This window comes from Taudactylus pleione, unplaced genomic scaffold (genome assembly GCF_031769625.1).
Source record: "Taudactylus pleione unplaced genomic scaffold, aTauple2 ptg000485l, whole genome shotgun sequence".
Lineage (NCBI taxonomy): Eukaryota > Metazoa > Chordata > Amphibia > Anura > Myobatrachidae > Taudactylus > Taudactylus pleione.
In genome coordinates this window covers 2,251,494-2,277,961 of record NW_028284887.1, presented here as the reverse complement: position 1 = coordinate 2,277,961, position 26,468 = coordinate 2,251,494, and the positions used below count along the sequence as shown (strand labels likewise).

The 26,468-nt window shown below is 44.8% G+C and overlaps 1 protein-coding gene across 1 annotated transcript in view; it reads left to right on the top strand.

Annotated features, from left to right (window-relative positions):
• Positions 1 to 21,947, top strand: part of CCDC92B (coiled-coil domain containing 92B) — a 90,047-nt gene extending 68,100 nt beyond the window's left edge. Inside the window, exons 3-4 of the mRNA XM_088449455.1 lie at positions 10,012 to 10,059; positions 19,769 to 21,947. Of these exons, the coding sequence (XP_088305581.1) occupies positions 10,012 to 10,059; positions 19,769 to 20,499 (779 nt within the window). The 3' untranslated portion in view covers positions 20,500 to 21,947. The remainder of the gene's footprint in view (positions 1 to 10,011; positions 10,060 to 19,768) is intronic.
• The last annotated feature ends 4,521 nt before the right edge of the window (positions 21,948 to 26,468 follow it).

Genomic DNA, 26,468 nt, shown 5'->3' with positions numbered 1-26,468 from the left:
TTGCAGTAAATCCAGCTAGAAATCCAGGTGGAATGATGCACCTTGTAAAAATCATGTTAAGCTGCAGAGGAAGGGGAGCAATTTAGAGTTATAAGAGGATGTAACCTAGCTGAACTCTAAATTATAGTATTATAAACAAGCTAAAGATGCCCAGTATTTGTGTGCTACATACAAAAGCAGGCAGTATTTTAATGACATGGCTTACCCAAGTGCTAATGTGCACCCTTTAGCTTGATTTGTTCCGAACTCTATATGAGGCCTTATATCATACTTGCAAACTGTTGGGACCTCCATTTGTAGGACGGGTCTGGTATGTTTGGTCACCAGTTATCATGTCGCCATGAAATCTCAACATGCAGTATGTCAACATGTTTAGCATGTAGGCAGTGACCATGTCAACATTCATCATGACTACATGGATGATATGTCCATGTGATATACTACCGACAAACCTCCCCTGGTGGTCTAATAGTGTCTTACCTGGTCCGGGTGGCAGCAGTCTCCATCATCTTCTTCTGGGTACCAAGGTCACGTCAGGAGCAGTTCCAGCTGAGACGCCTGAGGAGCAGCTCCAGTGAGTGTTCTTCCCCTATCTCCTAATTGTAATCCCTATCCCTAACCTTCCTCATAGTGCCTAACCCTAATTACCACCTCCTTCCCCCACTGCCTATCCCTAGACTCCCTCCGTAGCCTAAACCTAACTCTACTGGCAGCACCTTGTGAACTTGTAATTCTGTGATGTCATATCAACATTCTAGTGTCGAAATTGTGAATGTTGGCATGGTAACTGTTGGCCATGTGACTGGATCCCTCAGGGGACAAGTGCAAGATGCATGGCAACATAATTAATGTTATCATGGTCCCATAGCAAAAATAATCAAATCTTGGAAAACGACGGGTGCATGGGAGAGGAGATCATAATCAGGTAATGACCAGACTGGGGATTGAATGCCATCTTCCATTCGTCACCCTCCTTGATGCGGATTAGATAATAAGCACCCCGCAAATCAATTTTGGTAAAGATGGTAACTTCTCTGAGGTGGTCAAACAATACAGAGATCAGGGGAAACTGATAGGTGTTTTTAACCATGATTTTATTCAAACCCCTGCTGCAGAATCCAGAGGCTTCCATTTTTTTGGCAACACAGAAAAATCCCACGTCCACAGGGGATTTTGAGGACCTAATAAAATCCGTTTTGAGATTCCCCTTGATGTAGTCATCCATGGCTTTAGTTTCTGGATTAAATAAAGCGTATAACCTCCTTTTAAGCAACTTGGGCCCTGATTCAGAGCCGGACGCTCTGAAAGAGCTCTCACTCTGAATCAGGGCGTTTTGCTATAGCAAGCGGCCAGGTTGATGGTCGCGATGGTCAAGACCATCACGACCATCGGGCTTGCGACGAGACCCTTGTGGTAAGGTCTCATGGCCGCAAGCCCCACAGAGCCGGAAGCTCTCCCACTGACATCACTGGTGATGTCAGTTGGGCCCGCCCCCAAATGGCAAGCGTTCCCCTGGGAACGCCTCTGTTTGGCCGGCCACCCCCCCGGCCCGCCCACCAAACGGGGCGAGCTGTCACTCACCATCGACAGCTCGCCCCCTTTGGTGCGAGACCCGGAGCGACGGAGCGCCCGTCGCTCGCCGGGTCTCGCGCATGCGTACGACGGAGCCGGCTCCGTCGTGCGCATGCCCAGTTGCCAAACATCGACCGGGTCTGAATCAGGCCCTTGGTACCAGGCATTAACTCGATGGCACAATCATAGTCCCGATGAGGAGACAAGGTATGAGCTCCATTTTTGGAGAAAACATCAGCGAACTCCTGGTATTGAGGAAATAGACCTTCAGGTACCTGCTGCAGAATCCGGACTGGCAAAGACAAACAACCGGCAGCACGATCAGAACCCCATTGGACTATTTCTCTTTCTATTTTCAGTCTCCCAGTTAATCACAGATTTATAATACTGATTGCCTAATCTGAGCGGAACCATGGGACAGAGGGCCTGATTCAGAGCCGCTCGCTCTGAATCAGGGCGGCCGCTTTTTTTTTTTAAACCGGCCTCCTGGCCGCTCGCATAGCTGTGGGTGATCATCGGGTCTCGTTCCCGCAAGCCCCAGTGAGCTTCTGGCTCTAATAGAGCCGGAAGCTAATCACTTCCTTTGGGAACGCCTCCGTTTGGCCAGCCACCCCCCCCCCCCCCTCCCCACGACTAGCCTACCAAACGGGGTGAGCTGTCGATTAACATCGACAGCCGCCCCTTTTGGATGCGAGCGCCGGAGCGAGTGATTTCTCGCTTGCTCCGGGGCTTGCGCAGTGCGCACACCATGCATGCGCACTGCCCGGCCATCGACTCGCTTACGAGCGCATAGCGCTTGCGAGCGGGTCTGAATCGGGCCCAGTGTACAAGGAATAAATAAAAATTTTCATTATACAGAAATCCCGTGGCCACCTGAACTGGAGAAGTTAATTTTGCCATTAAAGAGGGAGTTACCATTGAGACCCCAAATGGTAACTGCTGATGTTAAATCAACAAAGGGAATCCCAAGACATTAGGAAAAAGTAATATCCAAGTAATTCCCTGCAGCTCCACTGTCCAAGAAGGCATTGGCCAATTGTTTGTAGAAGGAAATCTGGGCTGGTAATAAACAGAATTTTTGGAAGAGAGTAACCGCAAGCCTAGATGGACTCCATTCCACATCCATTAGCCCTTGTCTTTTCCAGACTTGCTAGGACAGCCACAAGCAAGATGACACTTGCCCCTGGAATGGGTATGAAATACCGCCGGCCGTCAGCGGCAGGCCGACATCAGCAGAGTTCCGAGCAGCGGAAGCCCGACAGCGCTGGAAATCCCGATCGTGGATAGGTGAGTATCTACTAACCTAACCCCCCTAACCCTAACCCTCCTTAGGGGTGCTTAACCCTAACTTCCCCCCCAAGTGCCTAACCCTAATCACCCCCTTCCCCGCTACCTAAACCTAAGTCCCCCGGGGCGGTGCCTAACCCTAAGTCCCCCCCGGGGGTGCCTAACCCTCCCTCCCCCTAACCCTAACCCTCCCGGGGGGTGCCTACCCTTAAGTCCCCCCGGGAGCCCTAAACCTAACCCTCCCCCCCCGCGGCTGTCCGCTCGCGGTGCCCGGCATCACTACGATCGGGATGCTGGGCGCCGGTCTCCCGGCATCGGGGAAATGCGGGCGTCTACATCTTGACGCCCGGCATTTCACCCTTGCCGGGATATGACAGTCGGGAAGCCGGCTGCCGGTATTTAGGCAGTCGGTTTCCCGATTGCTTCCCCTTGCCCCCACAGTAGAGACACAGGACCTGATTCAGACCAGTTCGTTAGATGCAGCCGCTCGCTCCCTGCGTATGTAAATTCGGCTAAGTGACGGCATGGAAATCGATTGCTCAGCAAGGCATAAGCGCGCCTACTATGTCTTGGTGAGCGATCACTTTGTGTATGTAGACAACCATTAGCGCGTGTTGAGACGCCCACTAGTGCACGTCATCTCCAGGAAGTGTCTTGAAACATTGGTACATCGAGGACCATCGGATTCGCTCGCACTGCTTGTGGTTGCCTCTACCCTACCGCAAGCACTGCGAGGTCTTCAGGGTAAAAACCAGCCTGGTGACGTGTTCTATGACGCTGCCTGTTAATTACTCACGCCTCTGAAACGGCGTTGAGACACTCAGGCACGCCTGCATCCGTACATCCACTCCCCTGTTTTTGCTTTCCTGCCCCTGTTACCACCTACAAACGGCCCAAAGAGTAAAAAATTTTTAAAATACAGTTCAATTCAACCAAGGACGTCACTGGAGCAATACGCAGTGTGCCGGACGAAGTTACCATCTAATCAACAGACAAGCTGCAGTTTCATGAATGTTGCCTAAAGGTGCGTACACACTGGTTGATTAAAGTGGACGACTGAACGATAACGATATCGTTATCGTTCAGTCATTCACTTTATCGTCCATTTTTTTACCTAAATAATGAACGATCACAATGAACGACGAACAATGCGCGTTCCCGCAGGTCGTTCGTCTTTATCGTTCATTGGGCAAACATGCAGGCCAACCTGACGATATAGTGTGTCCCTGGCACACCCTGCCAGGGACACACTAGACGATATCGCTCAGGGAGCATATCGCCTAGTGTGTATGCTCCTTTAGCCTATAAAATATTTTCTGTCACTGCCTGAAGGCAACAAGCTTCTCTGTAGAGGTTGCAAAGATTTAACATTTCTGGACGCCTTGGAATGAAATAAAATATATTTGATGTAGATTTGCTTATAAATGCCCTTTATTCCAAGGCCTAAGATCTATTTTGGCAACTCATAATATCGCAGATGTTGTTCATAACACTTAAAAAGAAGAGTCAATTCTACATTGTAAGGGAACTATAAAACTCATAATCTAATTCAATGGTATTTTTTGTTTTAATTGTCTAAGTTTCAGTAGGCTTAGTGCTGCAGAACGAGGTCATCAGATCTTGAGATTCTACATGAGGAGTTTATTGCAGATCCCCTGCTGTGCGTTTAACTCTCAAAAGCCTTCACAGTCTTTCACTATGAATTAGAACGCAAAGCATATGATTACGCATTAATCACATTATGCCCCGTTCATGCCTTCAGCATAGTCTCAGTCAGTTACGAACAACATACCCAGCTGAATCATAAAATGCAATTTTATGTCTTTATCATGATACCAACTGCCTGAGATACCAAAATAAATTCTGCTTCACCACTCCGGCTGAACGTGACTAATATCTCACCCGCACAATATGTTAAATTGGTGGCTTTCTGGCTGTACTGTGGGAATTTTGTCAACCCTAAAGCTGTCTCCTTTGAAATGTTATTCTCTGAGGGGCATTCTGACAGAGAATGGAAAATAGCTATTACATCTCTTATTGATTGCCTATATTTTTAAGTGACTCCAACCGCCAACTCATTTGCATGTAAGATCCTGCATACATTAACAGCATTGCTTAGAGGCTCAGTTCAAGTGATACAACAAGCTTTGTTTAATGTGCTAGAAAACTGGCCCCTTAATCCGATTCCATGTAAAATAAATTGCTTCTCAATCCTGATCCCATTCTCCATATCATTTATCTCACTTTCAGTGTGTATGTGTATTTTGTGGAGAAAGATAGAATTTGGATAATGTTGCTATTTGGGTAATGTAGTAATCTACAGGAATATTATCTGTAATTTTCAAGTGAAATGCAAAGAATTGGGGGTAAATATAGATTATTTTACCTATTTGATTCCAAGAATATGTGTATTCTATTGCTGGCCATACACCAGCACGATTTTGGGCTGATTTTCGACGAGTCATATGATGAATCTTGTGAAAATCGTGTATTTTTGTAGTAGGATATGATCCGATGCGCGCTCCCGCAACTCCAAAATCGGATCGTATGATCAGATGTGCAGCCCATATTGTCCTTCGTATCGTGCGCAGATCGTACTGTAAATTTAGTGCATGCGATGCATTGTGCGTCCATTCAGGTCAAGTGAGGCACACGATCGATCGCACTGCAGATTGTCCCCAAGACTAATTGCAGTCCAAAATCCCCGCTGTGTGGGGAAAAGCTATTCAATTAATTGGCCTTTTCCCCGCGCTGTAAAATCGGTCTGCTGAGTAACCTTGTGGTCGCGCAGAATGGCAGTGGAACTGCGATGCTGCCATTTTTATTGCGTATGGGATCGCAGATGCAGGCTGTGACATACCCTGAAAATGGATGCCACACGCCAGCATTTTTTACGGCACTCCCCGTTACCTCCCTCAACCGCTCCCTGTGAGTAAAAGTCACTGCGAGCGAATACGGTAATGTACCTTGACAGATGCGCAGTGTGACTTAAGCTGGGTACACACCTTTACAATGAGCGGCTGATAGGGTAAAACTCTCCCGATCAGCCGTGCAGTGTGTCCCCAGTGTCACCCCCGGTCAGTTGCCCGTGAGCAGCATACACACTGTGCAGACATAGCACAGTGTGTACATGCCTCTATGGGGTTGGGTGGTCGGCTCGATAAATATTAAACAGCACATGAGATTCTACCACCTGATCCCGGCTGTTGCAGGAGCATTATAAGCCATTTAGTAGATAACGCTCCTGCATCGGGACAACTTACACACCTATACATTCCAATGGGCGTTCTCTCGATAGCGAAAGAACGGCCCGACGATTTTGTAGGTGTGTCTACCCAGCTTTAGATACATGCCCGGTTTACTGATAATTGCTCAGCTCTGTAAATATTGGATTTGCGTACATCTCTGAATCATACTTGGCCCATACATACTATCTCAGGATTTCTCAAGTTCAGGCTAACAACACAATTTGTTTTGCACAATAGCTGTTAGCAATTCCGCTGTTCCGCAGCGTATGCATTTTCTCCAATGCTGCATTGGACCTTCTATCTCTTTTTGTGTTCAGTCATGCGTTTTCACTGCATTTCCACCATTTTTATGTACAGTATATGGGCTGTTTGACAGGGAGGTACTGCAGCTGAAGTCTTGCTTTTTGGAGCTTGACCCCAATAGCTTACTCCATCTTTAGGTGGCATTAGCCATTGAAGTCTATAAGCCACATATTTATAAAAAAATGTATCAATTGGGATTCTTTGGTTCCCACTCCGTCGGCATATACTTGCACTTGAGCAGCTCAATGGCTGCACATACTGTACATATTAAGAAGATGGTGTCAGATCCAGGAAGTAAAGTGATAGTGTGATGTCTTATTGATTGGATATGCAGCAATCAGAAATAATAGTTATTGGGGTATATTTGTCATAGTCATACTACTATGCTGGACAAAAGGAGACCAGGGTCAGACTGGCCCACAGGTGTACAGGGGAAATCCCCAGTGGGCCCACTGCCTGTGTGCCCCACCCCCTCCTCTAGAGGTCAGTTACTTGGTAGAGCTGGCTCAATGATAGACTTGGAAGTTTAATTTGTTTCTATGGAAACTACACCAAGATTATCCCTCCTGCCAATCAAAGTGGGTGGTCCTAACATACTCCTGTACCCTCCGTTATAAAGGGGCCCAGTTGTTTGCATGTTGTCTCTAATGGTTGGCCAACTCCATCTGTGGTGGCTGGCCACATACCCTTCTGGTGGATGGCCACTCCCCCTACGCTTGGACCCCTACCACTGCATTCCCTGGTGGGCACTTCATGCCGCAGTCCGACAGTGCAGGAGACAATTAATTACACTCAGCTACTGTAGTTTACAAAATGCATATATGTTTCTAGGTTCTTCACTTCTGTCATAGTATAGAACCTTTAACATATACAGTTATGAGATTCCTTATCTGGAAATGGTAGCGGATAGATCCCCATCAGTAGATGTACCCTGACGTCATTAGTTACTGTCCAACATCATTCGTTACTATCCACGTAGACATAGAGGCGGAATATAAACCTGTGGCGAGTGAAGCAAGTCCGCAAAGAGACAAATGTCTTCTTTTGGTGGCCTTTATGGGCATGGAACCGCACTTCTTCCCTCACTCCACTCCACGTCACTTCTAGGTACATCTACTGAAGGGGATCTATACACTACCACCTGGAAACCCATATCCAGGGAAAGCAAAATTAGAAGGAAAAAAAAACATATTTCTATTATTGTTGATAACGTCATACTTGCAGACACCAATTATCACTTTCTACATTTTACTATTATGAGAACTGCTAAACATTATTTAAAAGTAATTTTATATATTTAGATACTTTGCTGCAAATATGGAAAAGTTCTTTCATAAAAGTGCAAAATAAACCAGATACCAATCCAATTGAAATCAATGGGATTATTATGTTGGTAGTTGCCTCAGATGATGACCGCTCTTGGTCCTTGGGCTCACACGCACCTAGGGTATGCAAATCTGTCAAAAGGCAGGCGATCATGCGGCAAGGCACTAGCGCGCCTACTATGTCTTGGCGTGCAATCACTCTGTGTATGCAGACGCCCACCAGCCTGTCTTAAGAGGCCCACTTGCGCACGTCTTGTCCAGGAAGTGTATGCAACCATCGGTACCATTGGACCAATACGCATCACTTGTGGCTGACCATACCCTACCGCAAGCACTTCAGTGTAATATTCAACCAAGCGAAGTATACTATGATGCTGCCTCTTAATTATGCATGCCTCTGAAACGGCGTTGAGACGCTCAGGCACGCCTGCGTTCGCTCCTCCACTCCCCAGTTTTTAATGGCCAGCCCCTGTCACAACCCACAAGCGGCTTCTCCTGTCTATCAGCCGGGCTGTCTATGCGCTGCAAGCGAACGCTTCCCAATCGCTCGGACTGGTCACGCACTGCGATGCATACGCAGAATGCAAAAATCGGCTGGTTGCATGTGAACGCTTCCTAGCGAGCGGGTCTGAATCGGGCCCAGTGTGTGATGTTTTCTGACCACGTTTACAGTCTCTATTCTTGGCCCATGTACCAAACAGCTGTATCTTATCCTATTAGGTTATTTACATATGTGGCCAAACGAAATCCGGATCTTGTCACTATGTTGCCATATTAAATGCTAATCCATCCAAAAATTAAAAATACAGTTTCAAGTGGAATATTCTATAAAAAAAAAACAGCCAAAGGTGACATACATTGTTCCTGTCATTCAGGAAATACAAATAGGGACCAAAAAGTCTCCTGGATGGCCACTCCTGCACAATCCTTTAGGGCAGTGGTTCTCGAACTTGGTCCTCAGGACCCCACACAGGTCACATTTTCCAGGTCACCCAGCAGGTTCACTGGTGTATTCATTACTCACTGACACATTTTAAAAGCTTCACAGGTGGAACTAATTAATAATTAATTATTTCACTGGTGATTCTATGAGGAGACCTAGAAAACATGCACTGTTTGGGGTACTGAGGACCGAGTTTGAGAACCTGTGCTTTAGGGTAATACAATACCACAGTGTTTGTCAGACTCGGTCAGCAAGGAACCCTAATAGTGCATGTTTTTAAGGTATCCTCAAGAAAAAAATGAATGTCACCTGTAGATCTATTGTATTAATCAACCTATGCTCCAGCTAGATGATCTCGAAAACACGCACTGTTAGGATTCCATTAGGCCCGGGTTTGAGAAACACTGCAATATAAGGTTGGCAGAATTGAGGAAAATCAGACCACCCAGACATGGGTGTGTGATGATATGTCGACATATAATTTAGGCCAACATTTAACATTTCATAAATGTCGACATTGTTGTGTCCACGTTCATTATGTTGACATTGTGCATGTCAACAGAACTTTTTTTACTATTTCACTATTTAGTCTAGCCCTAAACCAAACCCAAAACCTTACCCTAAACCTAAATCTAGCAATAAAAGGCTATGTTGACATTTTAACTGTTGATATGCACAATGCCGACATTAATAACATGTCGATTTCATAACTAAGTCGACATTTCTTTATGTTAACATGTTGCATGTCAACATAGCATCCATGTCGACACTCAGAACATGTCAACATCCTGGTGTCGGCATTCTGGATGCCACCGTTCTGACCGGATTCCGTCAGATGTCCAGAACACAGACCCCAGGTGAGCAATCATTTAGGGCAGGGTTGTACTAGACAGGACCACCATTTGAAAGGTTGGCCCCAGTTTTAGTGGATGAGGTAACATGTATAGGGGCATGGCCACACTACATTGGGGGCATTACTGTGCGTTTCTATGGCAGATGTGGGGCCCAGTACCTTGTAGCATGACCTCACCAGACCTCGGCACCCTTTGTATCTTGATATCCCAGCCAAATCTGAATTCTAAATTTTGGTTTGAATTACAACTCCGAAGCTTTCTGGATAATAGATACCTTACCTGTACTTACTTGTGAATGACGTTTGCTGTATTTTGAACATTGGATCAGTTTGTATTATGGTTTAGCTTTCTAAAGTTGTGCATTTTGGTAATAAAACTTCTATTGAATTAGTGACAATATGATGCCGATGTCCTTTCCCATTTCCCATTGTTTGCTAATTGGGCTAATATATGGTGTTTGCATTTCCCCTTTGTTTTAGAACTAACGCAGGAATTGGAATCAAAGCAAACAGAGAATTTCCAGCAAGGTATGGTAACCTTTCGGCTAATTAGCTGAATGACTAAAATCTGCAAAATGTTTGTTCTATGTGTAATCAAAAATATTAATTTAGGACAGCATTACAAAAGTCATGGAACATGGAGATCAGTTACATAAGTGTATATGTGTCACTTTTGCAGCAAGCCTGTGTCTGTACATTACTGAGAAGGTGCCGTACATGGGCAGATTAACTGGACTGATCCGTATCAAATTTGGCAAAATACGACACATCTGTGTCTAATTAATGCAGTCAAATAATGGGCAGACAAACAGGCAAATGGCAGAAGTCATGCAACTACACTGTACTCCAGGCCTGACCAGCCTATGATAAATCTTGATAAGACATTGGTTTTCAACCGGTGATCATGTTGGGCTTGCTCATCCTCATGTGTATGAGCACACTGACAGCGGTTCCCAAAGAGCCAGGAGTACAAAGGGTTACTTTTCCAAGTTGTTAGGTCTCTATATTTATAGAGCCGTAACACACTGTTTCATCAGCCGGAGGAGAGCATGATTTCTATGACCAAAAGATAGCTGTGCGTACAGGGCAGTAACATGGCGTGACGTGGAAATATTGTCCAACAGAAATGACCAGATTGCCGATTTCAAAACCTAATAGGAAAAAAGGAAAATATAATATACATGTTTACAATGATATCTACTAATAGCCATGTACAGGTAAGAAGAGGCATTATTCTCATCTATAATGGTGCTACCTGTGGCCTTACAGTAGGCACAACTCTTGCAGTTAAAAAGATTTTTTTTTCCATTTGAGAGCCTCTGTTACAGCGTGTTCCTATTTTGCTTTCTGATTCATGCAGAAACAGGGCCTCGCTGGCAACTTTTAACCTGGGGGCAAATGCATGCAGGCGGCCCTGGCAGAGGAGTAGCGTGTGTGTCCGAAGAATATGCGTGCTACGGCGCCCCCCCCCCCCCTCCAGTGTTCCAGGGAGGAGGCGGGTCCATATGGGATTAATGTAAGGTAAAAATAAAGATTAGGGGAGCCCCCTGTCGTAGTGCCCATATGCAGTGCCCCCGTGTGCCACAGGATAGAACACCCTTATGCAGGCCTCCAGTAGTGCCCCCAGTAGTAGTCCCCCCCTTGTAGTGCCCCCAGTAGTAGTAGTCCCCCCCCCTTTGTAGTGCCCCCAGTAGTAGTAGTCCCCCCATTTGCAGTGCCCCCATTAGTAGTAGTCCCCCCCTTGTAGTACCCCCAGTAGTAGTCCCCCCCTTGTAGTGTCCCCAGTAGTTGTAGTCCCCCACCCCCCTTGTAATGCCCCCAGTAGTAGTAGTCCCCCCTTGTAGTGCCCCCAGTAGTGCCAGACACCCCCCCCCCAGTAGACAGACGTAATATAAAAAACAAAATAAAAAAAAACACTTACCTGAATCCCCGCTCCCACCGCCGCCATCTGCTCTTCCGTCTGTCCTCTCGGGCCGGGCCGCTCTGCATTATGGGAGAGACGTCATATGACATCATGACGTCTCTCCCATTGCCCACTGCGGGAGCCGGAAGATGGAGCGGCTCCCGCAGTGGGCACAGCAGCAGCTAATGAGAGTCTGACAGACTCTCATTGGCTGCTGCTTACAACAAACACACAGCTGCCGGAGCCGGCGGCTGTGTGTTTGTCAGTGTAGCGCTGACCGAACTCCGTCCGGTCAGCGCTACACACGCGGTGCAGTCTGTGTCACAGTGACACAGACTGCATCGGGCCGCGGCCCGCATGACGCTGCGGCCCGTGGGGCACATGGCACCCTGCCCCCCGGCCCAGCCCGCCACTGTGCAGAAACATGGTAAAATGAGTAATAACACGGCTCTGTGTTGTATCTTTTTGTTTTTATGGGAGTCATTTCCAGAGCACAACATTTGTACTCCACAGTGCAAAAGCAGTTTTGAAACAGTCTGTAAAAGCTCAGCTCAGAGCTGGCAGTCCTCCTGGGTTTTATTCCGGGTGCAAAAGGCATATTCCTATGGCAGTATTGTCATCCCATCGCATTCATAGATGTCACACAACATCCTGTATAAATCAGTGGATTCAATACACATAGGGGTAAATTTACTAAAGTGAGAGTTTTTAGAAGTGGAGATGTTGCCCATAGCAACCAATCAGATTCTAATTAACATTTAACCAGCACCTTCTAGAAGATAATAGCTAGAATCCGATTGGTTGCTATGGACAATATCTCCACTTCTAAAAGCTCTCACTTTAGTATATTTACCATTATGAGTCCAAAGCAAAAGGGGGAGATTCAGTTATCTGCAATGCGCATCAGTGCTGCATTGCTCATTTTACTACACACCCTCACGCTGTTCCAAGGGCACATCACCAGTATCACTCACAAATTATATGCCTCAATCTTTCCAGAACTTCCAGGGAAATGGCAACAAAAAATAAAAGAAAACTACTGTCTCCTCTAGGGGGCGCTTCAGGCTATGACCCAATTAGTTACAGCTTTATTTTGAAATCAAAATATACTGTATGTTGATTCCACTTGCAAAATAGAGGAAAGATAATTAAGCACTTAAGAGATGCTGTTTCAGGAAGATACAGAGCAAAAATATTCTTAATTAATGTTCTTTTGTTATATATTGACGGACTTCTTTACCCTCACAGTTACGTTAATTAATGGTGAATATAGAATGTAAAATTATCCACCAAATATATATTTTTTCTGTTTAATAGGGGCATGTTTATCACAATAAACATTTTTAATGCGGATGTGATAAATATTTTTTGCCCAAATTCGCAATGTGAAAATTATTTTTTCCATGCAAATTTACTAAAAACCTCTTGTTAGGAGACTGGCTCCAATAACACTCTGGGGGTCATTCAGAGATGGTCGCAAGCGCTGAGCGATCGCCACTGACTCAGTGTTGTCCCACTGGGCATGAGCACGACGGAGCCGGCTCCGTCGTACGCATGCGCGACACCCAGCTAGCGACGGACACTCAGTCGCTAGGGGTCTCGCAGCAGACAGGGTGAGCTGTCGATGGTGAGTGACAGCTCGCCCCGTTTAGGAGGCGGGCAGGGGGCGTGCCTGCCCAAATGGAGGCGTTCCCGCCGGAACGCTTGCCGTTTGGTGGTGGCCCCACTGACATCATTGCTGATGTCAGTGGGGAGCTTCCTGCTCGATCAGAGCAGGAAGCTCCCTGGGGCTTACAAGTGCCCAGACCCAACCTTAGGGTCTGGTCGTAAGCCCCGATGATCACGATGGTCTTGACCATCGTGACCATCACCCATGTCAGTCGCTAGAGCTGTGGGTGTTAACCCACAGCTTAGCGATCGACAAGGAGGCGGTCGTTCAGGATGCAAGCGGCTGCCATGATTCAGAGCGACCGCTTGCAACTAACGACCGCCTCTGAATGAGGTCCTCTGTCCTGGTGAAGAGCTGGAAGCAGAGTGATAGCGTAAAGCTATCACTCTGGTTCCTTGTTTGGGTCCCCCGCAGCCAATGAACGGCCATAGTTAGGTGCATGCATCACCAGGAGCCGTCAAGAGAGGGATCCGGAAATGGTAGCCCATAGGCTATTATAGGATAAAGCCATCTGAGATGGTGTTATCCTATCGGGGCCAATCATTCCGAAGCTTGGTAATCTGGCAGCAGCTGCATTTGTGGAGGTAAATGGAGGGACTGCAGCAGTTATCGGAGATATCTGCTACATTCTCTCCATAGTACATCTAGGGGATCCTTAATATTTGCGGGTACCCCCCGAAACCGGCTATTTTCAGGGAATAACCTTCAAATGTGTAATGACAAATAGGTCCCATAGTGCTTCTTAGTGTCCGTGGTGTTGTTTTCTCTGTAAAATTATATTTTAGTTATCTGCAACAATGGCACAGGAGAGAACAAAAAGAAATAATTCTACAGATGTGTCCACGTACATCTAGCATCCCTGCGCGTTCAACAGCCCTTCTTGTTGCACGATGCTGTAGTGTGACTCTTTAGCGCTGAGTGTCTTTTCGTGCAACTTTTTCCCTTCAAATACGTCTTATTCGCACAGCGATGCAGCTTCTGCTCATTATGCTGATTAAAATGATATGCGCCATGCCTGTAATCTGTGTGCAGCTGCGGCTATATCTGCATGCGGAACGCTACGTTACAGTGTCATAGCCGCTGACACTGTAACGTAGCAATTCACATGCAAATACGCCCGCAGTCACACACAGAACATAGGCATGCCGCATATCATTTTAATCAGCAGACGCTGCTTGTGTATCCTATTCACATAATTGTGCGAATAAGACGCATTAGAAGGGGAAATGATGCTTGGCGCTACCGAGTTGCACGGCGCTCGCGCGTTATGTGTAACACGCCCAGAGGTATGTGGACACATCTGTAGTTTAATAATTCAGTTATATTCAATATACATATGTTGAGAAAATATATTAGTTTTTTGTCCTTTATAAACACAAAAATAATTTTTACAAAGTAAATTACAGAGTGGCGGGTAGAGAAACTAATGCCTATGGATGTTATCAATCGTTTTTTCCGTACAGACAGATGTACATGAGTCTATGTTTATTTCCAATCTTTTTATAACGTGTTATATATGCATCTAATTAGATGGTTAAACACACAAAATTAATGTGTTGGGTACGGGATCCCGTCAGTCAGAATACTGACAGCGCCATCCCGACAGTCTGAATCTCGACCCCTGAAGTAAGTATTCTAACCCCTAACCCTCCCCTCCCGCAGCCTAACCCTTCACCCACAGCCTAACCCTAACCCTCCCCCTGCAGCCTAACCTTAACACCCCCCCCGCAGCCTAACCCTAATCCGCACACCGCAGCCTAACCCTATCCCCTAGACCTAACCTTCCCCTTAACTCTAATACATAACGTCAGGATGCCGACGGTCAGGATTCTGGTGCCGGCATCCCGAATCCTAAAATGTAACCAGATACTTGTGCGGTATGTGAAATAATAATAGCAGCACCAGGGTACAGCAGAGACCAGATCTAACACTGGAAAACTACTGCCTATTGCTGCTGCTATAACTAAAGATTTATACTAATAAAGCTGCTTTCTAATTGCAGATGATACATTTTAGGCAGTGTCTATGATTCCTCTTCCTTTTCCAGACCCATCAATCCATCTACACACATTAATGTGACATGAGAACACAAGCTTGATTTATACCCCCAGCAAGACTATGGGCTAAATGTATAACATGATTAATAAGCAAAGTACTAATTAAGTCGTGTTTTAGCAGGTTTTCAAAAGGTGTCTGCTAATAGAATGCACATTTTGTAGACATGACTCAAGTGAAAGAGAATTATTAAGAGTCTGATGTGCTGGGTGGAGGCATCTATTGGGCTGCCCAAGCCACTCAGCATCAGAATGGAGGACATAAAACAATGTAAGTGGTATGATTCCGACACATATAAGCCGCTTCCTGTGTGTCGCTCTTTCATAAACAATGCATACAATTGCTGTACACTAAAGATATCCCATAGAAATAATTATCCTACAGGGTACAGTACTTTAAAGGGTCAATTTAATTGCAAGCGATGTCGGCTATGTCCACAATCCAGTGCGCTCATACGCTGCACTTACAGTAGCTCCGAGATTGCATATTTATGTACACAACACTATGTGGCTACAAACAAAAATATGCGATTTGGGGAGAAATTGGTCCAGTTGGTGTGCTGTTGCTGGTGTTCCAACGTTGTTGCATTGACTCCTTTGGCAGGGCCGCAACTAGGGGGGGGCTGGAGGTGCACGTGCACCGGGTGAGCCGCTGCACCCGGTGCCAGTGACCTCCAGCCTGGCGCTGCAGAGAGGCTGCAAGCCGGACGTCCGCTGGTAATATTTATTACCAGCTGGCGCCCGGCTCCTTCTCTGCAGCAACGCGGTGTAGCCGGGGCCAGAAGCTGGATCTCTCTCCAGAACTCCAGCTTCCGGCTCTCCCCATGGGCACTATGGGAGAGACGTAATGACGTCTCCCCCATAGTTCCGAGGAGCAGCCGGCGGACCGGATGCGACGCTGGAAGCAGGAGCAGGGTTCAAGGTAAGTATTTTTTTTAATAAGCTGCACTACAGGGGCATTATTATGGGGGCATGGGCATTACCACAGGGGCATTACTATGGGGGCATGGGTAATAAGGGGCATTACTAATGGGGCATGAGCACTACAGGGGCATTACTATTGGGGCATGGGCACTACAGAGGCATTACCACAGGGGCATTACTGTGGGGGCATGAGCACTACAGGAGCATTACAGTATGAGTACTACAGGGATATTACTATGGGGGCATGGGCACTACAGAGGCATTACTATGAGAGCATGGGCACTACAGAGGCATTACTATGAAAGCATTGGCACTACTGAGGCATTACCACAAGGGCATTAATATGGGAGCATGGGCACTGCAGGGGCATTACTGTATGGCGGGCACTATAGGGGCATTACTATGCGGGTATTAACATATGGGCATTACTATGGGGGCATTACAATATGGGCACTACTACAGGGGTATTACTATATGGACACTACTACAGGGGCATTGCTATGGGGGCATTACTATGGGGGTATTATCATATGGGCACTACTCATACTTGCCTACTTTTGAAAAAGCATTTCAGGGAGATTGTGAAAGCAGCACCTATAAGCGTGGCGGTAAAGTGGGCGTGTACTGCTACATCTGAGGGGTGTGTCATAAAAATTGATTTACAACCACATGTAAATGAGCCCCAAAGCAGTTAGTAAGATCTACTTGTTGATGAAAACACACTGATACTTCTCAGAAAATACATGTAACCATAGGAATCATTGTGCCTTATAACCAATGCAGGGAAATTATACTAATGATCCCATTTGAATGAATATATCTCTGTTTTTTCTTTTATATAACAGTGTCATAATGGGGGTAAGGTGAAATGAGGGAGATTGGTAGACTCTTCAGGGAGACAGGGAGATTGCTGCTATTTCAGGGAGTCTCCCTGATAATGAGGGAGAGTTGGCAAGTATGGCACTACTACAGGGGCATTACCTCAGGGGGCATTACTATAGGGGCACTGCTGCAGGGGGAATTACCAGGGGGGCGCCAAATTACTGTCTTGCCCCTGGTGACAAAATCCTAGTTTCGCCCTGCCTTTGGGGTAACTACTCAATTGTTTGTGATGGCCAGAAACTGTTGGCATTTATGTTTCCCCGACACCAGCATCACAGGTGATAGAGATGTGCAGGAAAACCTGCAATGTTACTGTATCACAGGGAATATGTATTTCAGCAATACAAGAACATATAATACCCGCCCGGTCACAGTTACTAACAATGCATGTACTGTTGATGCATAGCCATCATGCAGATACTTGCTTTCACTGCCTAATTTGTCAGGCTTGGACTGGGGGAGACCTCGGGTGACAGAGGTGCTGGGGCACCAAGATGCTCACTCTTTCACATCATTATGATTTAATTCTCCTCTTTGTATATCATCGATTTAGTAGTTTGTAATCAACTTTCAACCATGGATTCATTTAGGGTTTAATGTCTTCCATATATTCAATAGATGCAGATGGGATGTAGTGGGATTTGACACTGTTTTCCAATTTGCACAACAAACTCTTTTGTTTGTGCTCAGAAATGCACACACAGCTCCCCGATTATAATATGAGGTTATGTAACCTCCAAGTAGACCCATAACTGTAACCTGCTTATGCTGTGGAAAAGACTCCTCAGCATTTCTGCAGGATTGACCAACGTACCCTGATTTTATTATTTACATTTCAGGCTCACAAATATACAATCTTGTCTTTGTGGTTTCACACTGCCCTAGCCTCCCAGATCAGGCTCACAGAACATTGCAGTAGGCTCACAGACCACTCCACTAGGCTCACAGAACACTGCACTAGGCTCACAGACCACTCCACTAGGCTCACAGAACACTGCACTAGGCTCACAGGACAGGCTCATAGAACACTGCACTAGGCTCACAGAACAGGATCACAGAACACTGCACTAGGCTCACAGAACACTGCACTACGCTCCCAGAACACTGCACTAGGCTCACAGAACAGGATCACAGAACACTGCACTAGGCTCACAGAACAGGATCACAGAACACTGCACTAGGCTCACAGAACAGGCTCACAGAAGTCTGCACTAGGCTCACAGAACAGGCTCACAGAACACTGCACTATGCTCCCAGAACACTGTACTAGGCTCACAGAACAGGATCACAGAACACTGCACTAGGCTCAAGGAACAGGCTCACAGAACACTGCACTAGGCTCACAGGACAGGCTCATAGAACACTGCACTAGGCTCAAGGAACAGGCTCACAGAACACTGCACTAGGCTCACAGAACACTGCACTAGCCTCCCCAGAACTGATGTAGGCTCACAGAACACTGTACTAGGCTCACAGAACAGGCTCACAGAACACTGCAGTAGGCTGCCCAGAACTGCAGTAGACTCACAGAACAGGATCACAGAACACTGCACTAGGCTCACAGAACAGGATCACAGAACACTGCACTAGGCTCACAGAACACTGCACTAGCCTCCCCAGAACTGAAGTAGGCTCACAGAACACTGTACTAGGCTCACAGAACAGGCTCACAGAACACTGCAGTAGGCTGCCCAGAACTGCAGTAGACTCACAGAACAGGATCACAGAACACTGCACTAGGCTCACAGAACAGGATCACAGAACACTGCACTAGGCTCACAGAACACTGCACTAGGCTCACAGAACAGGCTCACAGAACGCTGCACTAGGCTCACAGAACAGGCTCACAGAACACTGCACTAGGCTCACAGAACACTGCACTAGGCTCCCCAGAACTGAAGTAGGCTCACAGAACACTGCACTAGGCTCACAGAACACTGCACTAGGCTCACAGAACACTGCACTAGGCTCCCCAGAACTGAAGTAGACCCACAGAACACTGCACTAGGCTCACAGAACAGGCTCACAGAACACTGCACTAGGCTCCCCAGAACTGAAGTAGGCTCACAGAACACTGCACTAGGCTCACAGAACAGGCTCACAGAACACTGCACTAGGCTCACAGAACAGGCTCACAGAAGTCTGCACTAGGCTCACAGAACAGGCTCACAGAACACTGCACTATGCTCCCAGAACACTGCACTAAACTCACAGAACAAGCTCATAGAACACTGCACTAGACTCCCAGAACAGGCTCCAAAAACACTGCACTAGGCTCACTGAACACGGCCCTAGGTTCCTAGAACAGGCTCCCAAAACACTGGACTAGGCTCACAGATCACTTCCCTAGGCTCCCAGAACAGGCCCCCAAAACACTGCACTAGACCCACAGGACAAAATACTGCACTAGGCTCACAGAACAGTACTATAGAAAGGTTGCTTTACTTATAGGATCTATACATAACTTTTCATCTGTGTTTGTTGTGAACAAGGTCAGGCTGCAAAAATGTTTCTTAATCTCATTGTAAACCAACCCCAACTAAAGGCATACTGTAGTTAGCACTTTGTAGGTGTGTTCAGACAGTATATATGTACATAGCATACAGGCAAGGAGCAAGAATGCAAAAGTGGACACATTGTTTCCATTACAAATTGCATTACACATTCCAAGCAAAAAAGCCCCAAAATGTTCTAAAATAGATCGTTTTACCAGCCCAAATATCTGAACAGTGAAACCTGAAAGGTGTAGAAATAAATATATTATTCTCTTTACCTATTTCTGACATGTGTTTATGTTTTGTTCAGATCAGATTGAGCTGGAAATGGAGGAGAAGTGCAGAATCCTGGATTCCAGATACAGTGAAAAGGAACAGCTAAATCACGAGCTAAAGAAGGAGCTCTATCACCGGGAAAATCGAGTTGCAGCCTTGAGGTCTAAGCTGAGAGACAAGGAGAGGAGGTTCCTGGACGAGCTGAAGAGAAGAAGTCACAGAGTCACTATAATGAATACGGAGCTGCAGAAGCAGACTGAAGCTGCGGCTTACTTATCTTTCCAGTTGCATGCCTTCAAGCAGAAGCAGCAAATTCCTCAACACAGCTGCCAGGTGACCTCCAGACCCCTTGACTTAAAGGAGTCTCACCATGAAGGTAAGGTGAAAAGGAGAGTCCACAAGAGCCACAGTGTGTGGAGACCTGACTGCTCCATAGACAAAGATATGTCAAGAGACTATTTTCAGAGGGAGCAAATGACCAGCTATGATGAACTTGAAGCTATGCCAGATCCAGCACTCTTTTTATACCCTAAGAGGTACATGCACCTTCACAAGCAGAGACCAGAATCAAAATCACACAGCCTGGACAAAAGCGGGCCAGAACATGCTGGTGGTGCCATGGCACTTAGCACTCAGTGGTCCGAGAATCTCTCATCAGATGAGGACATGCCATCTTCTGTTCCTGTTGTGAAAGCTAAGCTCCCAAAAAGTGAAAGGGGGAAAAGAAGGGCTGTGGCCAGACAACACTCACGGGATTCAGAATAATCTAGAACATACATTATGAAGTTCTAATGGAAGTATATGTAGCAGAAGTCAGTAAACCACATGCTGGCTGAAGAAAAAAAATGGTGGCACATTAGTAACTTTAATGTCCATGCACATAACGGATGCAATGGACTGCTCTTTTATTATCGTCTTCCTATATTTTGCTAGATTTCTTCCTTAATGCCCAAAGGAGTATTGCAGCTTACCTTCTCTGGATGTCCTCCCCTCGGCTCTTATTGCCCGAAATACCTACTTTCTGTTATATTTTTTTCTTCCGTTATACCATTGATGTCAATTATGAAGGGTTTAGTGCATTGGGGTGCATAAAACACCAATAGCCGTGTCCGTCTACCACAGCTGAAGAGTTTATCAATCTAGAAGAGAATCTCAAAGTTCCCCTTTATGCTCCTACAAGTAAAGACTGTGCATAATTCTCAGCAGGCATACTGTAACTGCCCTTTACGGTATTTGCATATTATATTCTTAGGGTAAATTTAGATCTCATTGCTGCTCAGCCTTCATAAGAGAAATATTTTAGAAAAAAAGTGTTTTAATGACCCCATGGTCACAATAATCAGGATACTATTAACGTGGAACTCATGTTCTGAATATTTGGGGAAGGGTTTCCACTTAACAGATCTCAAGTAAAGATTTATACTTTTTAGTGCAATGGAAAAAAAAATAGTAACTTGCACTCAAGGAATTCAGGAATCCGGTGAATAAACTGCATACTTCAGTAGGATTTTTCTACAAGGAAAAAGATGTTTTATTCATTTATTTTTGCATCAGCCGTTTATTAAAATGACACTCCGGTTTGCACAAATGAACAAAGAATGAGCTGGTTTCTCAATATCTGATTTACAGCAACTACTGTATTCACTTTTTGTTAGTACATACCAAAGTAACATATACATCACAATAAGCTGAAGTAATATTGCCTATAGTGCGTTATGCTGTATAGTCAGTATTATGCTTAGAAACTGTTTTGGCAATTACAGTATATGATAATGTCCTTAGCAGCTAATCGGGAAGGCACTTTAGTTATTTATCAGTGTGCTGTGGTTACGGCTTTAGCTAATCTTTATAAAATGATTACTTTCTTAACTCCGTTCTTGCAATGAATTATCATTTAAATGGTATCCAATCCTCTCCTTTATGTCACTCATTAAAATCTCAGAGAAGATATCCGCTGTGTGCAGAAAAGCCAAAGACTCCCACTGTTAACAAATGTAAAAAAATAAAATAAAATTCTCATTCATTGATTTATCCCTAGGCAATGTAGAAACACTAATGTTACATTCAATACTGATTTGTGAATATATCAGATGAATTCTTGCACTCCTAGTGAAATCCCTACTCGGTACATATACTGTATACGGTATCTCTACAGCAGGAGCTTCTTCCTGAGTGAGCACACTAATCTGTTCATCCTATTTTATTCTAGGCACACCCGCATTCCACTAAGACCCCAAGTCACCAGACCTGGGCATCATTTTGCTAAGCCTTGTCTCTTTGAAACACTGAACAGTTGGCAGATAATTGCTGAAATGGCTCATTGAGACTTTTTTTTGTATATTTAGTGATGTATCCCATGCCAGGTATTGTGGGAAGTTTCACTGGCACCACAAGCAGCGGACCTGTGAGAATGCACCCCAGGTGAATTTTCCACTTGAGGGCTTCCCCCAGACCTCTCTCCTCTTCTGTGCACATAAACAAAAAAATGCTTCTTGGCCCCAGCCACTCATTAGCTGCAGGAGCATGTGCAGTGATAGCAATCGTTACATTGGCAGCATGGTGGTTTGGAGTGTGATTAGGGGTATCAGGGAGGAAATTAAGTATCCTGTCTATCCTGTACGCATCTACTGAGTATGAATTACCATACTGCTAGTACACATAATACAGTGACTGAAGGAAAAAGTTGGGTATTTATCAAACCTTTTATAATTTGAGTTGTTGTCCCATAGCAACCGATCCCATTATAGCTACGGTATCATTTATCTAGTACATTCTATACAATGACAACTAGAATCTGATTGGTCACTATGGGCGTGGAACACTTGTCTTCTTTAGAAGGTTTGATAAAAGTCCCTCAAACTGTCGGCCATCGATGTCACATTGTGATCGCTCTCTCACTGAATTAATTTACCTGGTTCAACACGGCTTGTCATTTGGTGGGTACACACTGGGCGATATTACTGAGCGACTGCACGATTACGACATCGTAATCGTGCAATCGCTCAGTAATCGTGCACTTTTATGTCGGAAACGATCAGCGATGCGCACTCCCGCTGGTTGTTTCCGACATTGTCCATCGCCTGAACATGCAGCACAATCTGACGACCTCGTCAGGTTGTTGCATGTCGGGGAATGGGGGAGAGAGCCCGGCGCTGAACGATATCGTTAATGATATCGTTCAGCGGCTGTGCTCAATGTCATGAACGACATTGAGCACAGCCTGCCGGGGACACACTACACGATATCGCTCAGGGAGCATATCGTGTAGTGTGTACGCACCTTTACTGTGCAGTATCTGTCCAATCAAATGAACCTATGAAGTGAGATTCTACCTACTGTCTATTGTACACTGATAATTTAACTTGGATATGGTCATTTCTGTGTTTGCTTCAAGTTGGTTCTTATATGTATCTGAGCATATTTTATCTTTTTTAACATTATCACAATGATTATACAAGCAGAATATTTTATGTGTTTGGTTCCTGTTTAATTTTTATCACAAGCATAAAGTACTTTTATTGTGGTTATAGGGTTAAAGTAACCCAGTAGCAAAATCAATTAAAAAAAAAACATAGCATTTAGCAACCAATCAGATCTGCCCTTTCTTTTAGAATTTGGATGAATGAAAGCAACAATTCTTTTTTGTTTCAATTGTCTTTTAGAATTAGTTGGCCTGCTTTTCATTAGAGGTTTACATTTACACAGTATGGTAGTACAACACTGTCCTACTGTATCTCAATATTTATCCATAATGACAGTAAGTCTAAGCTTGAAGATGTGTATGCAATCTATTGTACTGGTAGTGCACATTAACTCACAAAATACAGGTATATACTATAGGTCGTGCAGTGCTCTAAAATTGTAAATGATAGAAACTGCTCCTTGACTCTTATTTTTCCTATTTTATTTTAACGCATGAAAAGCGTGAAAATAGTGATGTATAAAAACAAGCCCTACAGTTTGACATTTAAAAAAATATATACATTTTTTTAAGCAATAATATAAATTTCTATATGGGCTTGTCCAAAGACTTGTACGTAATTACTATGATAATGCTGCTTAGCCTGATACTTGTTCTTTACGTCTTTGAAAATATTTTTAATTAAGAGATCTTTTTAACTGGCGATGTTCTGGACTATTTTCATGCAAGTTTAAATTCAAAGTAAAAAAATCATCAAATGCGATCAATAATCACTAGACCATCTCTTCTTTTTTAATTTATTGTATGTGAGCAACCCATATATGTCTTTGTTCCTGCCAACAGTACCTACCTGCCAATGTGACTGTCTAATCTTCATTTCCTAAAAATGCGCCATCAAATTATTTTTTCAGTGTTGTGTAGTTAATTCCTCCCCAATTCCCCCTCTCCCCACTCCCCTCCTAATTCCAGAATGTTTTTTTTGTTTTGTTTTGTTTTTCATTTAAGCATACCAACTACTGCAATCAGGAGCTGATCAAGCGATGTAGAGACACTGTATACTGCTCATCTACTTACTCCCAATCTGATCAGGGGGAGAATTTGCCCATAGCAAACACATAGCTTCTGTCATTTTATAGAGTGTGCTAGATGAATGATAGCTAGAAGCTATTTGGTTGCTATAGGCAACTTCACTTTATCTTTCTTGAAGGTTTGATACTTCTCCCTTCTCTGAGTGTTTACTGGGCTGACAAATGTATGTAATGCTTGGTCCCATTATAATGTCCCATCAGATATACAGTACCACATAGTAGTGTATCACAGGAGCAGGAGAGCTGCTAAGAAATTACTGTGTACAGACCTGTTAAACCAGTTTCTATGCAGACTGCAGCTTGGAGCTAAGTAGTGTATAGTATTAGTGTATGTACCCTGCTTCACCAGTGTCAAATCGCTGCATACTGTAAATACGGGTTGGGTATGAAATCCTGGCTGTCGGGATGCTGCTGGTCAGAATACCGACAGCGACATCCCAACAGCCAGAATCACGACACCCGTAGGAACGCACGTAAGTATTTTGCTAATCCCTACCCTAACCCTCCCCGGTGCCTAACCCTAACCTCCCCCCCTCTAGTGCCTAACCCTAACCTTCCCCTCCATCCACTCTAATCCTAACACTCCCTCCCTGGTGCCTAACCCTCCCCCTAACACCCCAATACTTACCTTCTACATGTCCGCAGTCGGTATACTGGTGACCTGACGGGATTGCGTTGCCAGTTTACAGACTGTCAGCCGACTACATCCCTGTAAATACAAACCCTTTAAGCATAACTGTTTTTTTATTTATTTCATGAGAAATGTGCTTAGTTTTGATGATTATTTAGCTTTCTATTGCAGTATGGTTGTTTGGCAATCCTATGCACATTGCTATGGTAGAGTGAAGTCCCATTTGAGCATTGTACAATGCAGATTACCATGTGATGACTTGTGAGCAATATAGAGTCAGATCTGATGACCAGCATACTATGCAGAACCCCATCTGATGACCATTATATAGTCAACAAGCAATAGAGAGCCCTATCTCACCACTACACTCCCTCCCAGCAGCAGTCTCACCTCTCTCACTACAACCTATACTTGCTGACTTTATGTTTCACCTAGCCGGGAGAGGCCTGGAGAGGAGATGCAGCTGACCCCTTCCAGGGCGAGGCCGGGCTTTTCACATCATCATACCCCACCCCCATCACGCAGAATGCCTTGAATCATAGTTTTTGGGGAGGAGGCATGACTAAAATAATTAATACTTTGTATTTTGACCCCACCCCCTCTCTACGGACCTGGGATGCCGTCATCATCTTTTCATCCTGTCCACTTCACTAGGAAGTGGGCGGGATGCATAAGATACCCCAGGGGTGCGGGGGACTACCAGAGAAATTGGTTGTCTCCTGCACCTTCTGGAATAATAGGTAAGTATGCTACAACCACTAAGCGAATGTTTTAACGCAAGCGGCAAGACAGTATACAAATGAAATTCACTGAAGTTAAGTGAATTCTGATTGGCTGATGGAATTCATTGAGGAAAACCAAACAAAATAGCTAAGGACAGCATTATCCAGATTGATCACCAAAATGCAGCACAGCAGGAGGGGGCTGTAAATATCTGGGTAAAGGGGAACAAATATGTGGATTTTCTTGACCCCTCTATAATACCTTTTATATTATTACTCATTTGTATGTTTCTGGCATTGTATCTGCACATTGTTTTATGATGAATCATATACAAAAGTGTAATGTGCATGTGCAAATCTGTTCGAGCATGACGGACTGCAACGTTTTATGATACATCTTACTCTCAGGCTGTTGGGAGGTAGTAGCTGGTAACAAAACAGACTCATCAGGGAAGAACTTCCTAAAAATTGTAATAAAAAATATACACTTTTCTATCTTACATAGCATTTTAAAATGCGGATTTAATAGTGTTATGTTAAAGGAGTTTTCCACCTTTGGTCAACTTTATTACCCAAGTAGAATAGGAAGACGTAGCTCTGCTGGGATGATATAAAACACTCATAAAAGCACATATTGAAGCCAGAACAGTAAAGCAATGTATTCATTGAATGTTACAAGATGGCATGTACAAGTCCATAAATTAAAGTCACCTGAAGGTAAAAATCACACCCACGGTTACATAGATTGTAGTAATTCATTGTTTTTATACAGCACTATTACGATGCTTCAAAAAGTCTCTACAGTCACTTGAATGAAACTAAAAAAAGACACCTATAAAAGCTGGCTGCACTGTACTGTATACAGTGAGGAC